Raw genomic sequence first — 16,739 nt, 5'->3', positions numbered from 1 at the left:
TCCATGCATCTGTATCCTTCCCACTCAACTCCTCTTTCCATGTTATAGCTCCCAGTTGTCTCCTAATCTTTCCATAATTACTAGCCTTGTAGTTCCACATATATCCCTTCTTTATAGAAATTCTCATGTGACTGGTCGCAACCTATGTGATCGCTTCATGGTCACTCTCTCCAACCGGGGGAAGAATCAGATACTAATGGTACATCAATTTAATTCTGTAAATAAATGAAGTAACTGATAAATGAAAATGCTACTGTACTATAATATAAAACTTAAAACATAATACAGTACACAAGTTTATTTTAATATAATAGTAAAAAATTTAGTTTGTATGTACCTGTTTTGTTGAGGATTCTGATTTAATAAAATTGCATAGTTCAGTACGTAACTTAAATTGCATAAAAAATATCACTTTCTTGTACACGATACAAAAAAATGTTTCACAAAATAACACACAAAAAAATTTTTTTTTATTTCTTTGTAAAAATGTCACTGATTTTCTTTTGCTTCTTGGAAGCTAAACTTTTTTTGAATGCTTATTCTCGGAGTTGCATTAGCAATAAAATTTTGTGGAATGGCGTAACCCATTCTATACACACATTAAAACTGTCAGCTGCCTCTTCGTGTTTTACTGTTTTTTTCTTTGAATTCTTTATCATCACCATCATCTGCTAATTCATTCTGTAGCATCATATTTATAATTTAAGCATCTGATTTGATTTCGAATTCACTTTTGGTTCTACCTGTAATCCATTCTGTAATATCTGTTTGTGAAATTTCAACATCTGGATTTATATTTTTAACCAAATTATGCACGTTTTGATTTCCTCTTTTTGTGTATCACCGTAAGTTATCTTGGTAAATTCAAAAAGCCTAAGTACTGTAAAGTATAAAAAGCAAACCTGAACACTCACAATAAATCCAAATAGGCCTACAGTATAACTGTACAATCAATAGTATGAAAAAATACTGTACTGTAATAATAATAGTTAAAATAATAATTATTAAATAAAAATAATACTACACAAAATAATAATATGTAATAAATAAAACTTTTTTCCTTTCAAACCAAAGATCTCATTCTGTCAACCTCCACTTCACATTATACTGCTTCAAACTGCTGTGGTGGGACTAAATTTAGTGGCTTTAGTGAAACTTGGATAGAAAAAAATATTGTTAGAGGCTTGGAATGTAATGGGTTCAGTGCATTCAGGGTAGACTGAAAGATAGAAAGTACAGAGTTGTATTTCTGACTGATTATTTTTATCATTATTATTATTTAACACTGCCACTTTTTTTTCCTTGTATCTCAACTCTGCACAGACCTAATTTCCATGCTGTCATCAGCATTATTTTTTAATTATGCTGGTTGTAGCAAGAAAAATGGTTTCTAATCATTACATTCTTTCAGATAGATAAACACTAAGGATGAGAATGTTTTGCAGTGATATGCACACAGTGTGTGTGTGTGTGTGTGTGTGTGTGTGTGTGTGTGTGTGTGTGTGTGTGTGTGTGTGTGTGTGTGTGTGTGTTTTCTAATAGCATTTCCTAAAACATATATGTTATTTTCTTTTTCATTTATATACAGGATTCCGCACTGGACTATTTAATGTATTAAAACGTTGTCAATGATTCATTTAAGGCGAATTATCTTATTTGTGCTGTGTGCTTAGTAGCAGTATGATCATTGCATGAGGGAAGAAAGTGGATTTATTGTAAGCTCATTATTATTATTATTATTATTATTATTATTATTATTATCCTCTTTTGTAGTTTTGGACACTGATAGAGATATGCGAAATATATTTCAGTACCTTTGAAACTCACAGATGTTTGATTTAAGTTGCTAGAAGATATGAAAGAGTTGTGAAGTGATGCAATAAACAAGAGCCAAAGAGTCAAGATTGTAATCTCTTGTTACAGTATGACAGGAGTGAGCTAAGCTGGAGAGCTGTGATTGGAAATGATCCAGAGAGTACATTGTGTAGAAGAAATAGCATGTAATATGTTGAATTTTGATGTTTTGAAGGATTTGGTTACTTTCAGGATGGATTACACTTGGAATAGGTTCAGTATTAGGTGCTCAGAAAAATTTGTTCAGTGAAAGAGTGGCAGTGAAACTGCATGCATCTGTGTGGTTACATGAAAATTCTGATGTATGCATTAAATTAAGAGGTTGTAATTGAGAGGTAATTATGAGTATTAAAGACTATGTAAAAATGAATAAAAATTACAAAAAAAATAAAATTGATAAAAATGGCAAAAAACAAAAATCCATAGCCCATCCAAGGTACAATATGTACTATCGGAACCACACATAAAAAAAAAAAATAATAATAATAATAATAAAATAAAATAAAAAATTGACATTAGGGATGACCTTAGGAGTGATTAAACTAGTTTGGTCAAGAAAGAAAAGTGAAAACTGTGGAATTATGGTGGGGATTTGGTTGAGGAATCAATTCCAGCTTCCTATTTGAAATAATAGTTGTAATAGTTGCCTAAACACTCATCAGTCTGATGTTCTACTATCATGTATGTATACATGCATAATAGAAGCACCAGGAATAAAGGCAAGTGATTCTTAGCATTGGTAGCTGTGGTGGGATCAAATTTTGTGGCTTGAGTGAGACTTGGATAGAAAAAAATATTGTTAGAGGAATGGAATGCAATGTGTTCATTCAAGGTAGACTGAGGTAGCTGGAGAGCTGTGATTGGAAATGATCCAGAGAGTACATTGTGTAGAAGAAATAGCATGTATTTATGTTGGAGGTTTAATGGATTTTTTACAACACTCAAAAAGAATTAAAATAGAATTTAATACTTCCTATATTTCGTCCTAGTCACTAGGACATCTACGGGGATTACAAAGACAATTAATGTAACATGTACACAAAAACTTACAATACTAAGCCCAACCACGTGGGTGACAATAAAGTCCTATCTAGGTGGAGCGCCCTCTAAGGGCAGTTGTAGGTGGCCTGGAATGTAAGGTGGGACCTCTGGTGATGACCGTTTCCCAAATCTTCGGAAGCTTAATACAACCGTATTTGTTAAGATTTGGTTGGTTTTTGAGAGCTGCTGCTGCTTCTAAGAAAAGTCTCTCTTTCTTGAATTTGCTGTGGTGGAGCATGGTGGTTTTCTTCCATGATACTCTGTGGGTAGTGTCCAAAACATGGTCAGCCAAGCCTGAATGGCCATAGTTGTGTTTAACGATGTACGACTTGTGTTCCTCTAGGCGGATGGATGCTGATCTGCCTGTCTGTCCAAAGTACGCAAGCTTACATGAACAGGGTACTTTGTAAACTCCAGGCAGAGAGAGAGGAGGGAGCTGATCTCTTGTAGAACGGATAAGGGTAGCCAGTTTGCGGTAGGGCTTATATGCTGTGTGTAGGTTATACTTTTTTAGTATTTTGGCTATTTTTTCCGAAGTGCCACGGATGTAGGGTATGGTGATGGCATTTTTAAATTCTTGTTGACGAGAGGGATGGGGAATGGGGGAGGAATTGATTATTTTTTTGATGCTGTGTTCGCTGTAGCCATTGGAGAGGAAAGTTCTGTGTATGTGGTTAAGCTAAGTAGTGAGGGCGGTTCCACTGGAACAAAGATTGTGTGCTCTCTTGGTAAGGGTTTTAATGATGCCATATTGTTGTGAGGGGTAGTGGTGGGAGAGTTTGTGAATGTATCTGCCTGTGTGTGTGGGTTTTCTGTATACAGTGAAGGCAAGTGTATCATTAGGCAGGCGCGTGACTAAGGTGTCTAGGAAGTGTAAACAATTGTTCTTTTCCTTTTCCATAGTAAACTGGATTCTTGGATGTAGGCTATTGAGATGACCAAGGAAGGAATCTAATGTGTCTGGGCCATGAGGCCAAATAGAGAACACATCATCTACATATCTTAGCCAGATAGAAGGTTTGAGTGGGGCTGAGTCTATGGCTCGTTTTTCGAAATCTTCCATATAGAAATTGGCAAGGGGGGGTGAGAGGGGGGAGCCCATGGCGGTTCCCTCTATCTGCTTGTAGATTTTGTTATTCCAAGCGAAATACCCAGAGTTGATGGCAAAGGAAAAGAGGTCTAAGATGTCAGAGGGAAAAACGTTTTCTAAGAGAGATAAAGTGTCAGTTAAAGGAATATTGGTAAACAAGGAGGAGATATCAAAGCTTACTAATATGTCTGTATTATTCAAGGTTAAATTTTCTGTGAGGGCTTTAAAGTGGGTCGAGTTTTTTATATAGGAAGCTGAATTTCCGGTGAGGGGGGACAGAGAGTTGGCCAGCTGTTTAGACACTCTGTAACAAGGTGCATTGGTGGCATCTACTATAGGCCTGAGTGGGGAATTAGGTTTGTGGATTTTTGGTAAACCGTATATTCGGGGGGGACGGGAGCGGAAAGGTTTAAGTTTTTTCGTGACGTCGGGGGGCCAGGAGGTTACTTTTTTAAGTAAGATTTTTAATTTCTTAACTTGCGTTTTTGTGGGGTCGTGTTCTAGCGGGATGTAGGTAGCGCGATCGCGGAGGATAATGTTGATTTTACGATTGTATTCGCTGGTATTAAGGACAACTGTGGCATCACCTTTATCCGCTCTGGTGATGACGATACTTTTTTCTTTGCGTAGTTTCTGAAGAGCCATGCGTTGGGAATAAGATAAGTTACTTTTTGGAGGCGAAGAGTGAACGAGGATGTTGGCTACGTCGAGTCTGATGTTGTTGGCTACCTCCGACGGTAAGCGACCGATCCCCCGTTCGATGTCAACCATTACATCGAGCACCGGCACTTCTTGCGGGGCGACGGCAAAATTACGGCCGAGGCAAAGGGCGCTGACTGCATCATCGTTGAGCCTTTTGGACGAGAGGTTTATTACTGTCTGGAGCGGTTGAATTTGTGGTTGTGGTTTGTCTTTAACCAGGTTGTTGTATTTCTTGACATGTTTGTTTTTTATTTTCTGAAATTCTCTCTGTGCAGAAGTTTCCGAAATGTCGGAGAGAATCGCCCAAAGTTCAGGGTTAAGAACGGTGGAGAGCTCCGCTTGTAAGGAGCCAATGGCGGCGTTCGTCACTGCGAGGGCGGCACGAGTAGAGGCGATTTGCTCACGTAGTAATGCTAAGCTGGCACGTTTGTATATCCGGAGTGCTTTTTTAGAATGGAAATTAATCTTCATTTTAACACATTTCGGTATCACTCTTGTATCCCGACATCTTTTTAAAAAGGCCAGCCTATTTAGTTGTCTAGATAGTCGTAGTTTTGACTTAGGAGTCGGAGGTAGCCAACAACATCAGACTCGACATAGCCAACATCCTCGTTCACTCTTCGCCTCCAAAAAACCAGCCACTGGGCTAACTGCATGGACTAATACGTAGATACATAATAAAATTATATTTTGTGAAATTTATCTTGCACTGCATTTACTTTTTATATATCGGTATCAATGCAATTCATTTCAGTTTTCTAGCGAATAACATTTTCAGCGATCAATAGTTCGTGCGATTAATTTTTCTGTGATGATTTTTCCTTGTGAAATGAATTGTCTGTGAACCTCTTGTAAGTATAGGGACAAGAGCACACATTATGTGCTCTATTAATTAATGAGTTGATAACACTAATTTTTTGGAAGGTCTGATGAGCAGACTTTTGATCAATGTATCTGCCAGTAAAGGTAAATAGTTAAGGCATGTAAGATAAACATTGGTTGACAAAGTATTGGAGACTGTGTGAGTAAGAAGAATGTCCAAGAAATGTAAACTACCTGCATTTTCTTTTTCCATGGTAAACGGAATGCATCTCTTCCCCCCCCCCCCAAATAAAAAAAAAGTTTGGGAAATTCTCATCTTATGTAAATATCAAAATTAGTTTTAATGTTATTTATTTTAATACTAATTTCTAGCTTGCAGGAATCATTTTTATTGGTAAATCGATTGTTATATTTACCTTGTATTTCTATTCTTTGAATTGCTTGTTGTTTCCACACACTGATGATGTACTGTTATTTTCAGTATGAAATATTTGTACTTTCATTAAGATTTATTACTGTGCTAATCGTTTAATTTTGTTGTTTCATAGTTATGCAACAGGTTCCTTTAAAGATTAAAAGAGAACCCTTTCTAACTGTACTTTTTATATTTTTTACAGATAGGATAAAGATCCTGAAATATTTTTAGTGGATTAACATGTCAAGCATGTCACATGAGTCATGGCTTTAAGTTATAATAATTTATTAACTTATAGCCATGATTCATGTGACATGCTTGATGAAATATGCATGAAGTGTGGCTATTAAATAATGAGACTGGTTGCAAAAATGTGGTTTATTATTACAATTGTGCAACTTGTTATCTCCTTCAACATACTCCCCTCTATATATACACTATTACACATACGAATTTTCCATTGTTGAAAGGAGTGTTGCAAGTCATCAGGTGTTATCTACTTCAGTAGCGCACTGCCATTTTCTCCTTTACTTCATCCACTGACTGAAAATGGGTGCCCTTCAATGCAGATTTCAACTTTGGAAAAAGTAAAAGTCACATGGAGCTAAGTGCGGTGAGTAAGGTGGATGGTCCAACACTGGGATCTTCTTATCAGCCAAATACTGCTTTACAGACAGTGCACTGTGAGCTGGAGTGTTGTCCTGATTGAGAATCCAAGCGTTGTTCTTCCACAGATCGGGTCTCTTCTTCCTCACTCATTCCCTCACTCACTGGACTTAGCTCCATACGACTTTTACCTTTTTCCAAAGTTGTAATCCGCATTGAAGGGCACCCATTTTCAGTCAGTGGATGAGGTAAAGGAGAAAATAGCAGCACTACTGATGCAGATTACACCTGATGACTTGCAGCACTGCTTTGAACAATGGAAAATTCGTATGCAGCAGTGTATAGATAGAGGAGGGAAATATGTTCAAGGGGATAACAATTAAGTTGTACAATTGTAATAATAAACAACACTTTTGCAACCAGTCTTGTTATGTAATAGCCACACCTTGTATATTGTCAAGTATACCAGTCAGAAATGAAACCCTAGAAAATGAACATGTCGAAAATTCGAATATGTTAATAGTATAATATGGAAGGGAAAAATTGACTTAATGGAGAAATAATAATAATAAATAAAAATAGATACCTTTTGTGAAGAAAATAATACAGATACATGGTCTAGTGAAAGCAGTGATATGTTGCTGTTTAATTAATCTGTTTGCATCATTTTAATAGGCCAGAATTATGAAACTGTTTGTAGTACCTAATCAGGTATTTAGATAATTGACTTTTTCATAGAAAACATTATCTCAGTTTTTGTGTTGAATATTAAGAACATATTTTTGCCCTTAATAATTGGAACCAATTATTAAGGACAAGAATGATATTTATTAATATTTAATAAAGTTAATATTTATGTATATGTTATGATTTATTATACAATTATTAATGATATATATATTTTTAAAGATTTGTGTAAACTTCGAGAGAAATATGAGAAACTTCATAGTCCTCCTCAGACACCTAGCATTGAGGTAATGTCTACTCATTCTGAATCTCCATACTCTTCCCCAACTGAATCAGGTGGACGAAGTCCTTCTCCACCAGTTGATGCAGATGAAGAGGATGTTTGGGATATTGGACAGCAGCAGCAGCGTACTCCAACAGATGGTCAGTTTGACCATGTTACAGAAGAGGATTTAATTATCATGCTTAAAGAAACAGAACTAGCAGAAGAAAGAGGAGATATTTTACATTACTTAGTAGGAACTAAGTAAGATATACCTTTTATTAGTTTGGAAATTTAATTCATTATAAAAATAACGATTCAGGTTTTCGTTTAACTGTGCATTTGGTTTCTAGATTTTTAATGTGCCATGTTTAATTAACATGATTCATTTTTAATTAAATTTAGTTGAATGCTTGATATAAACAATCCTCATTGGATAAAATCCTCCATCTATAAGACAGGATAGCATTTCGTATGCTAGAGAAGATAGGGTTGCAAGAATGGAAGTTTGCTTTTAGATATATTTATAAACAAAAAGTAGATGTTCCAACAGATTACTATCCTACTTAAGATTTAATTTTCTAATTTTCTCCTGCAAAGGAACATTTATTAGAAAAAATAGAACAGGCCACCTTAAACATTGAATCTGTCCTTATGATAAACATGGAATCATTGTTTGTTTTTTTCATTTTATTCAAAGACTTAAAGAGAATGGATGCATTCTCTTTAAGCTCGTAAGTGCTCAACAGAGAATGCAACCATTTTCTTTTAAGAAAATGAAACTAGAAAAACAAAACAAACTGCTGAAAAAAATTTTAAGCAAGGTTCAGAAGTAGAGTTCACAAATATGTATGTCATAAAAAATAATAAAGTACAAAAGTAATTACAATAGCTTTTCCGAAGTGCAATTTAATAAATAAATGTTCCATTCCTCAGAACACAAGCACATATATATAAATACTTCTAAATCATCACAAGTGTAGATTATAATGAATGTATCTTTGTAGTCATGTTCATATTATCTCATTATCTTGAGTTATATTTTCCATATCTGACTTCTAAAAGAATGGAAAAATTCTGATTGACAACTTTTTCTGTTATATATGAATGTTCTGAAATGCTAACCTAGTTTTGCATCAGAATGACTTCTACAAGTATATATTGGGTATAAAAATTTTTTTCACTACTGTCTATCTTCCTGAATGGATTACATGAGAGAAACAAAATTATAAAACTAGATACCTTCCACTTTAACTGATGTAAGAGAAAAAAATAGGGATCTCATTTTCCTGTTGCTTTTTCTTTATATTCTTCTGATCATAATGGCATCCATCTAATGTATGCCTTGTATTGTTGTGATCTCCTGTTTTCCTTAAACGTAATTCATTCTTCTACTAATGCTGGTTATGAAGATATAGATGAGTTTTTGGTTACTAGGCTGCTTAGATTTTCCGTCTCATAAGAAATAATAAAAAGAATAAGCAAATCGTTATCAGGAAGGAACAGAATAGCTATTAATAAATCTTAAAAAGAAAGAGAAGTTTAGTTTTAGGTGATTTAGTTCTTTTTCAAGATCCAGAAAAAAAGTGGGAAGCTAAAAAGCTAATTTGTTGGTTTGTCAAGACCAAAAAAAAACTTGCTACTATTTCTCATTTATAACATAGCATGCATAAAACAAAATTCATTATTATTCATTCAGATAGAATGAAGAAATATTATCTTGATAGAATACCTAGTGTCATTCTAAAAAATTTGTTTAAGGTTGATTGATATTTCAAGATATAATGAGAAGACTGGATCCTTAAAAAAAAAAAAAAAAAAACACTACCCCAAGCAATTTGAAGAAGCAGCTTAAAATTTTTGAGAGAAAATTTAAAGAATTGCCTGATTCTGATGCAATCTTTTAAAGAATGAGAGTTTTCATCTCTCAGAACAGGAGTAAGAAGGTGACTGATGCCAATATTTTAATTGATAATTCATATTATAATCATATATGAGAGTTTGAATTATTCAATCTTGAATCAGGTTTAGGCTGAATTTTTTTATTCATGTGAGTCCCACCCATGAAAGGTGATGTAAAACTATAGTACATTAGTTCTGTGGATTTATTATATATTGTTGGATCGTAACTTCTTCTCAATCACGTCTTCTCGTCTATAACTTTCTCTCGTTGGTATTTATTGGTTATAGGCTGATATATCAATCGAATATGAAGAAAATTTATATTATACTGCGCCACTCCATATTCAGAAATTGTAAGAGCAACTTAAATAAATTAACCTTCAATCGTATCAGGTTATCATAAGTTGATTTTAGGCCGAGGTTTTTATTTTTATTACATAGGGTTCCCACTGAGATTCGAATTATTTTAAAGAGCAGTGCAATGAAACAATCAGGCAAATACAAGATTCAATTCAAACAAAATTATTTAATGAGTAACACATAAAATACATCATAACACAATATTCCAACAGAGACATTATGATTGAACGAATATAAAGCTCTCATTAAGTCACTAGTATACTACTCAGCTGAGCTTAAACTTTATAATTAAAGATTATATTTAACAGATCTTATCCTTCTTATTACAAAGAACGTATATCATAACTCTATTCTGATTAAGGTTACATTTCAAAACATTTTTAAATATCAAATCAGTTCAAGATATTCACAAGAATACAACTCATGAACATTCAGACATTCATTTGGAATTCTCTAGGCTCAGTTAATCAATTTTAGTTCATGTAAGTTCGAGATTCCTAAATTACATCAAATAGGCTTCACAGTATTCTTGTTCAGCTAATGAACACTTAATTCAATAACATAGCATTTATATTTGAAGAGGGAAAAGTCTTAGCACATCACATATTAAATCTTGACTCGCTGAATACTGCAACTAGGAACAATTTACTTTCAGAGGAATTAATTTTTGTTACTTCTCGCTAAGTATAGTAAAAGTAATCTTACCAGGATATAGCTTCAACACATCATAAGTAGATCGAACAACATCTTTAAAGTCCTTATTGACTTTTACTTTCTAGTGACACAAACTTAAAATAATCTTCCATTTCCACGACTGATTTATAGACTCGGGAGAATATAACCTTTATGCACTTGGTTTAAATTATCCACCTATTTCTTCTTTTTCTTATACGTATTAACCTATTTCTAGCACTATTTCACTCTTAAGCGTTAGGAAGTTTTGGTAAAAATCCAACTCAGAAAAAGGTAAGTTAATTTCCCAGTTCTTTAAATTCCGTTTTTGGCATGTCAAAATTCTTCTCCAGTCTCCAGCTACTGTTCTCTATACTCCCCCATGCAATTCTGTCTTTACTTTCATTTTCATATCCACTCCTTCCTTTTTCCCGCCAATAACTGGTTCTCACCAGTTAGGCTCACATCAAACTTGTTTTTCCCTTCGTATATAGTAGTTCATGCTCCAACATGCGCTAGGAGAAATGTGCATGTCTTCTCACAACAACCAATCAAATGATATCACAAAGAATCTTCTGGATATATTAAAATTACATACATTACAGTTTTAAAAGAATAAAGCAAATAAAATAAATGACACTTTAATATAGAAGCTTTTCATGTCTATAATATATTTAAAAATTACATAAATAAAATTAACTAACAAAACTAAAAAGGAATTCATGAATAAGATTTTATAAGCAAGAGACTAACAAAATAAATTTAAATAAATCCTGCTTATGATATGGTAGGTATTGTTAATTATGAATGAAGTATTATTAATTATAAATATCTTCATTCACAATTTAACAATATTTATATATATACAGGGTGTTCGGGATAAATTTGACATATTTATAATTAATTATATTTTTCCGTAAGTTACATGTATTAACACACACTTCTCTTCATTTAAAAGTTTGGACCCTTCTTCATTCATATACAAGATGTCAGAAAGGATGGATAGCTGGAACCCACCTGAATCATGGAAGATAATAACTTGTATCATGATGATTCCTGCCCACCATCAAAATAAGGATATTACGACTGCTGCCCAATGCTCCCTGAATACAGTAAAAACAATCAGGCATGAACTAGAGACTTGCAATGGTGACTACGAGGATGTAGCAAGAAGAAAGATCCCTAGCAGACGATCTGATTGCGTTCGTACAGCAGAATTCCTCGCAAATCTGCAGGAACAGGTGTTGAAGAACCCTGGCATTGGAATTCGGGCTTTGTTCGTGGAGTTGCTAACTGTAGTCAAGCCCTGGATAACAAGGGTAGCCAATGGTAGGCCGTATGTATGGCAGCAGGATTCGGCCCCTTGCCACACCTCTGGGAAAAGTCAAAAATGGTTGTCTGAAAATTTCTACGACTTCACCAGTCCAAATGTTTGGCCTCCAAACTCCCCAGACCTTAACCCCATGGATTATTTTGTATGGGGCGCAGTTGAAAAAGACACCAATCGCACTTCCAGTAATACAAAAGCCCAGTTAATGGATAAAATTAAAACAGTTTTTGCGGCCCTTCCCAGGGAGACTGTAGCATCAGCTTGTTCGAGGTTCCGAAGCAGAATTGAAGCTGTGATCGATGCTAATGGTGGTTATTTTGAGTAAATCTTGTTGATAGTATTGTAATTAACTCTGCCTGTAATGTTTTTTTGTCAATTCATTAAATTTAATAGATACAAAGAAGATTTTCTTTTTCCTTACGAAACTGTCAAATTTATCCCGAACACCCTGTATATCTACCAGGGTGCTTAAGGATTAAAGCTGTATAACTGAGAGGAGACCTCCACATAGCCTTTAAAGGAATGCAGAGAACTGACCAGGGCTTCTGACCTAATGTCCAATCCTCACCTTCTCGTGGTGCAAAATGTGGGGTATCTACCTGGATACTGAACGAGCGAGGATGGGCTGGCAAATTGGGATTTAGTCGACCATATTGTATTTTTATTGGTTAAACCAAAATAAAAAATAATGCTACAACATGACAAAATTTCATGCCGGCTGGGGCATCGCCCGGTTAAACAAGGCCCCCGTTGTTTTCGTCACGGAATCAGGACAAACAATGAAAAGTCAGCTACTGGAACAAATCTGAAAACACACCCCAACTCAACATCACCAGAGTTAAAGATTGGTACTATCAACATGAGAAGATTGAATGGCAAAGAAATGGAGCTAGCTGAGGAATTAGATAAGTACCAGATCGACATAATAGGGGTGACTGAAACAAAAAAGTCAAAAACTGATGAGATCTTTCTGAGCAATAAATACAAAATGTTATATTCAGGCAATGACAATCAAGGAAAAGAAGGAATAGCTATAGTATTCAACACAAAATACGAGGCTAATCTTCTTGAATGGCAGTCAGTCTCAAGTAGGTGATGTGGGCAAATATGAGAATGAGGAACTGGACAAAGAGACTTATTTGTGCCTATGGTCCCACAGAAGGTTCTATTAAGGTAGAAATGGAGAATTTTTTGATGCTTTAGAAAAAGCAACTGACACACTGAAAAAGGAAAATCTGTCCTTGTTGGGGATCTAAATAGCAGAGTAGGAAATGATTGTCAGACATACAAAAATATTTTGGGAAAATTTGGAGAAAACAGCAAATCCAATAATAATGGCAAATACCTGTTGGATTTCTGCTCAGGACATGGACTGGTTATTACTAACACCATGTTCCAAAATAAAAATGTGCACAAATTCACATGGAGAGAAGAGGCTAGGAATAAGAAAAGTCTCATTGACTATGTTATTGTTGATAGTGATGTTTTCTTCCAGGTGCAGGACACCAGAGTGTACAGATGATTTGAAATTTGAAGCGATCACTATTTAGTCTTGAGCAGGATAAAATTGAATTTCATATTGAAAAGAATAACATGTAAGAAAGTTTTAAAGTGAATAAAAGTTAAGCAGCTCTCAGATGTGAACTGTAGACTAACATATACACAGATTATTGAAGGAAAAATGAAAGAGTTTGGAGTTTGAGAACAGGAACCAAACCTTGGAGATTCAGTGGCAAGCCTTGAAGAAAACCCTGATTGATGCATCCAGAGAGGCATGTGGTGTGGTTGTCTGCAAGGATAGAAAAATCAGCACTCCATGGTGGACACAGGAAGTTAAAGAGGCAGTGAAGGAAAAGAAGAAATCATATCAAAAGTTCCTGCCAAATAAGTCGGCTTTTGCTCTTAGAGAATACAGAGACAAATGTAAGAAAGCGAAACACTGTGTAAAACTAGCTAAACAAAAGTCATGGGAGGACTTTGGCAAGAATATAGAAAATAAATATCAAGAAGGTGGTAAGATATTCTGGAAGTTGTTGAAGAAGCTTAGAAATGGAGGAAAGAGTTCTGTAAAAGGAGTTAGAGATGATAAAGGTGACATGAAAACGGGAGAAAAAGATATCCTTGAAGTATGGAGTAATTACTTCGAGAAATTGCTAAATGAAACAAGTAGTGATAATACAGTGGTAAAAAACACTCAACAGACGTGCAGTCAGGAATACATATCCTTACTTGAAGTAGAAAAAGACATCAAAGGCAGCAGGAGTAGATGATATTTGACCAGAAATGCTGAAGTATGGTGGTATATAAGTCTTACAGTGGCTGCACTGCATAGTTCAGAAAGCCTGGACAGAGGGATGAATTCCCGATGATCGGAGTAGAGCTCTAATAGTGCCGATATATAAAAAGGGAAATCAAACTGAATGTGAGAATTACAGAGGTATTTCCCTACTGAGTGTACCTGGCAAAATCTATGCAAGTATACTTAAGAAACAGTTGAGAAGAATTGTTTAGGAAAAGCTTGGTGAAGAACAAGCTGGATTCAGGCCAAATAGAGGCTGTCAGGATCAGATCTTCACTTTACGACAAATAGTTGAGAAAGCATGCGAATATAACAAAGATCTGTGTTTAAGTTTTGTCGATCTGGAAAAGGCATATGACAAGGTACCAAGAGAGAAGCTATTCAATATGCTACAGTTATATGGTTTCAATGGGGCATTATATCAAGCAATACTTAGTCTGTATTTGAGTTGTAAGTCGGCAGTTAGAATTGAAGGATGTCCGTGAAGATGGTTTAATGTTAAATCTCTTGTGAGACAAGGATGTACATTATCCCCTCTGTTATTCATTATCTATATGGATCACATTATGAAGGAAAGTGGTATTAAACATGATATCAGAATTGGAGATGTTAATGTCAGCTCTTTGCTTCATGCGGACGATGTTATACTTCTGAATAAATCCGCTACAAGTTTGCAATATTCCCTGACTAAATTGAATAACTGTTGTAATAGATATGGTATAAAGGTCAGCATTATAAGACAAAGATAATGAAAATAGGTAGAATTATTGAAAATGTGAACTGTGTTGTGAACGGGTTTTACTTGTTCCACAGGTAACAGGGTTACCTGTGGATCAAGTAAAACATTTCGGCAACTTAGGCACGATTTTTAGTGAAGATGGTAAATTAAATATGGAAATAGACAACAGTATCAACAAAGCTGGTATAGTAGGAAGTGAATTGAATAAATTTATATGGAATAAGAGAGAAGAGTTGAGTGAAATTCTTCATATGTAGCTTAGTAAATAATCCATTACTGCATATCAGATAAGGACACAAAATACCCATGGAAAATCAAGCAAAGCAAAATAGAGTGCATGCAGAAAAGATAAATTTCACAAACCTACCAGATTACTTCAGAAATATTCTTTGTTTCAGCTTCAGTGATATTCATATCCATCAATGATCTGCAAAGCCTTGCCCTTTTTCCTTTTCCTTACAGAAAGTTAAATTTCATTTTCTTCAGTCACTTTCCCCAATTCTAAGTGTCCATAATTGGTTTGTCACCAATCATGGACACTTAAAATCTTCTATTTTTTATCATCTGTGGCTAAAAATCTCTCTGTCCCATTTCATCAAATTCATTTGTTGTCTCTGCTGCAGACATTTGGAGCCTTCATAGCTCAGTCAGTATAGATGAAGACTTTGGTTGAAAAGACCTTGATTCAAATCCTTTCAAATAAGTAACAATATATATTAAGAATATCTGTACAAGTTAAAATGGCTTATATTTGATTTTGCTGTTGGAAAGTCAAACAAAGGAAGGTCAAACAAAATGGCATCTATTAAAGTAAACTTATAATAATATAACTATTGATAAGCATAGATTGCTTATTAGTGCTGTATTGTTGTATAATGATTGCTGTGAAAGAAAATTAAAATGGTGTTAAGTATTGAAAATATGTTTGAGAGAATTAACAGTAGGAAGAAAACAATTTGTAAGGAAGCATGAATGAAACAGTACAGGATTTGAAAGTGTTTCTAGAGACAGTGAAGTGGAAGAATGTGAGAGGGAGAATTGTATGTTACCAAGGTATGATAGTAGGGAGATAAGGTGGGAGGTGATGATATGAATGGCCTAGAATATGTAGGAAAAGAAGCGTTAAGGTGGGAGGTGATGATATGAATGGCCTAGAATGTGTAGGAAAAGAAGCTTCAAGGTTTGCTGGAGATGGTCTCGATTTCAGTAAGAATTGCAGTGTTGAAGCTAGATGGATTGTTGCTGAGAGGAGTATGCCTCTAGGCAGGGAAATGAAAAGTAGACAGTGAGACCATGAGTGTAAGCTCTCAGGATCAGTGTGAGATAAATGACAAGGAAATGCAAGATAAGGATGTAGGGATTAATCATTTGGAGCAACAAAGTCAAAGGTCCTGTTGAATAATGGGATGAGAATGGTGGGATGATATACTCACAGGAAGAGAACATAATGATATTTGTAGCAAACGTTTGTTCGAAAAAAAAAAAAAGGTGGGGGGAGGTAAAAGAGGAATGGGATATTGCTGATGATCTCAGAAGAATTGTGTCCCCTCATTAGAAACTTCTGTAGTATTGATAATGGATTTGAGAAGACAAAAAGGAATAATAATGAGAGTGACCTAAATTGTGGACACATTGACTAAAATCAGGAAATAACATCTCTTATTAGATTGAGGGGTACACAAATTTTAGATATTTATTGGGACACTCCCAATAAATATCTAAAATTTGTGTACTAAAGTTTGTGTGCTATAGGCTAGGAAATGTAGAAGGAGATGATTCTGAAATATTCAGGCAGATGAGACTGGTGATCAACAGAAAAGATATAATAGTTGACCATTATGGAGACAGTGACTAAAAGTAGGTAATAACATGTGTGAGTAAGGAGATTGATTTTCTTGAGCTACTTAGAGATAACTACTTTACACAAGTAGTTGAAGCAGCATGTGAGATATGAGTTG

General features: G+C 34.9%; 1 protein-coding gene across 4 annotated transcripts in view; it reads left to right on the top strand.

The window, feature by feature from the left end:
- Window positions 1–16,739, top strand: part of LOC150106691 (putative phosphorylase b kinase regulatory subunit alpha) — a 745,167-nt gene that overhangs the window by 501,859 nt on the left and 226,569 nt on the right. For all 4 annotated transcript variants that reach the window (XM_090393281.1, XM_090393285.1, XM_090393284.1 and 1 more), the window contains exon 21: window positions 7,440–7,743. In XM_090393281.1, coding sequence (XP_090249407.1) covers window positions 7,440–7,743 — 304 coding nt within the window. The remainder of the gene's footprint in view (window positions 1–7,439; window positions 7,744–16,739) is intronic.

This window comes from Typopeltis vanoorti, chromosome 5 (genome assembly GCF_054136105.1).
Source record: "Typopeltis vanoorti isolate ZY-2024b chromosome 5, IOZ_Tvanoo_1.0, whole genome shotgun sequence".
Lineage (NCBI taxonomy): Eukaryota > Metazoa > Arthropoda > Arachnida > Uropygi > Thelyphonidae > Typopeltis > Typopeltis vanoorti.
The sequence above is the reverse complement of the archived record's forward strand: the minus strand, read 5'-3'. Positions and strand labels throughout refer to the sequence as shown.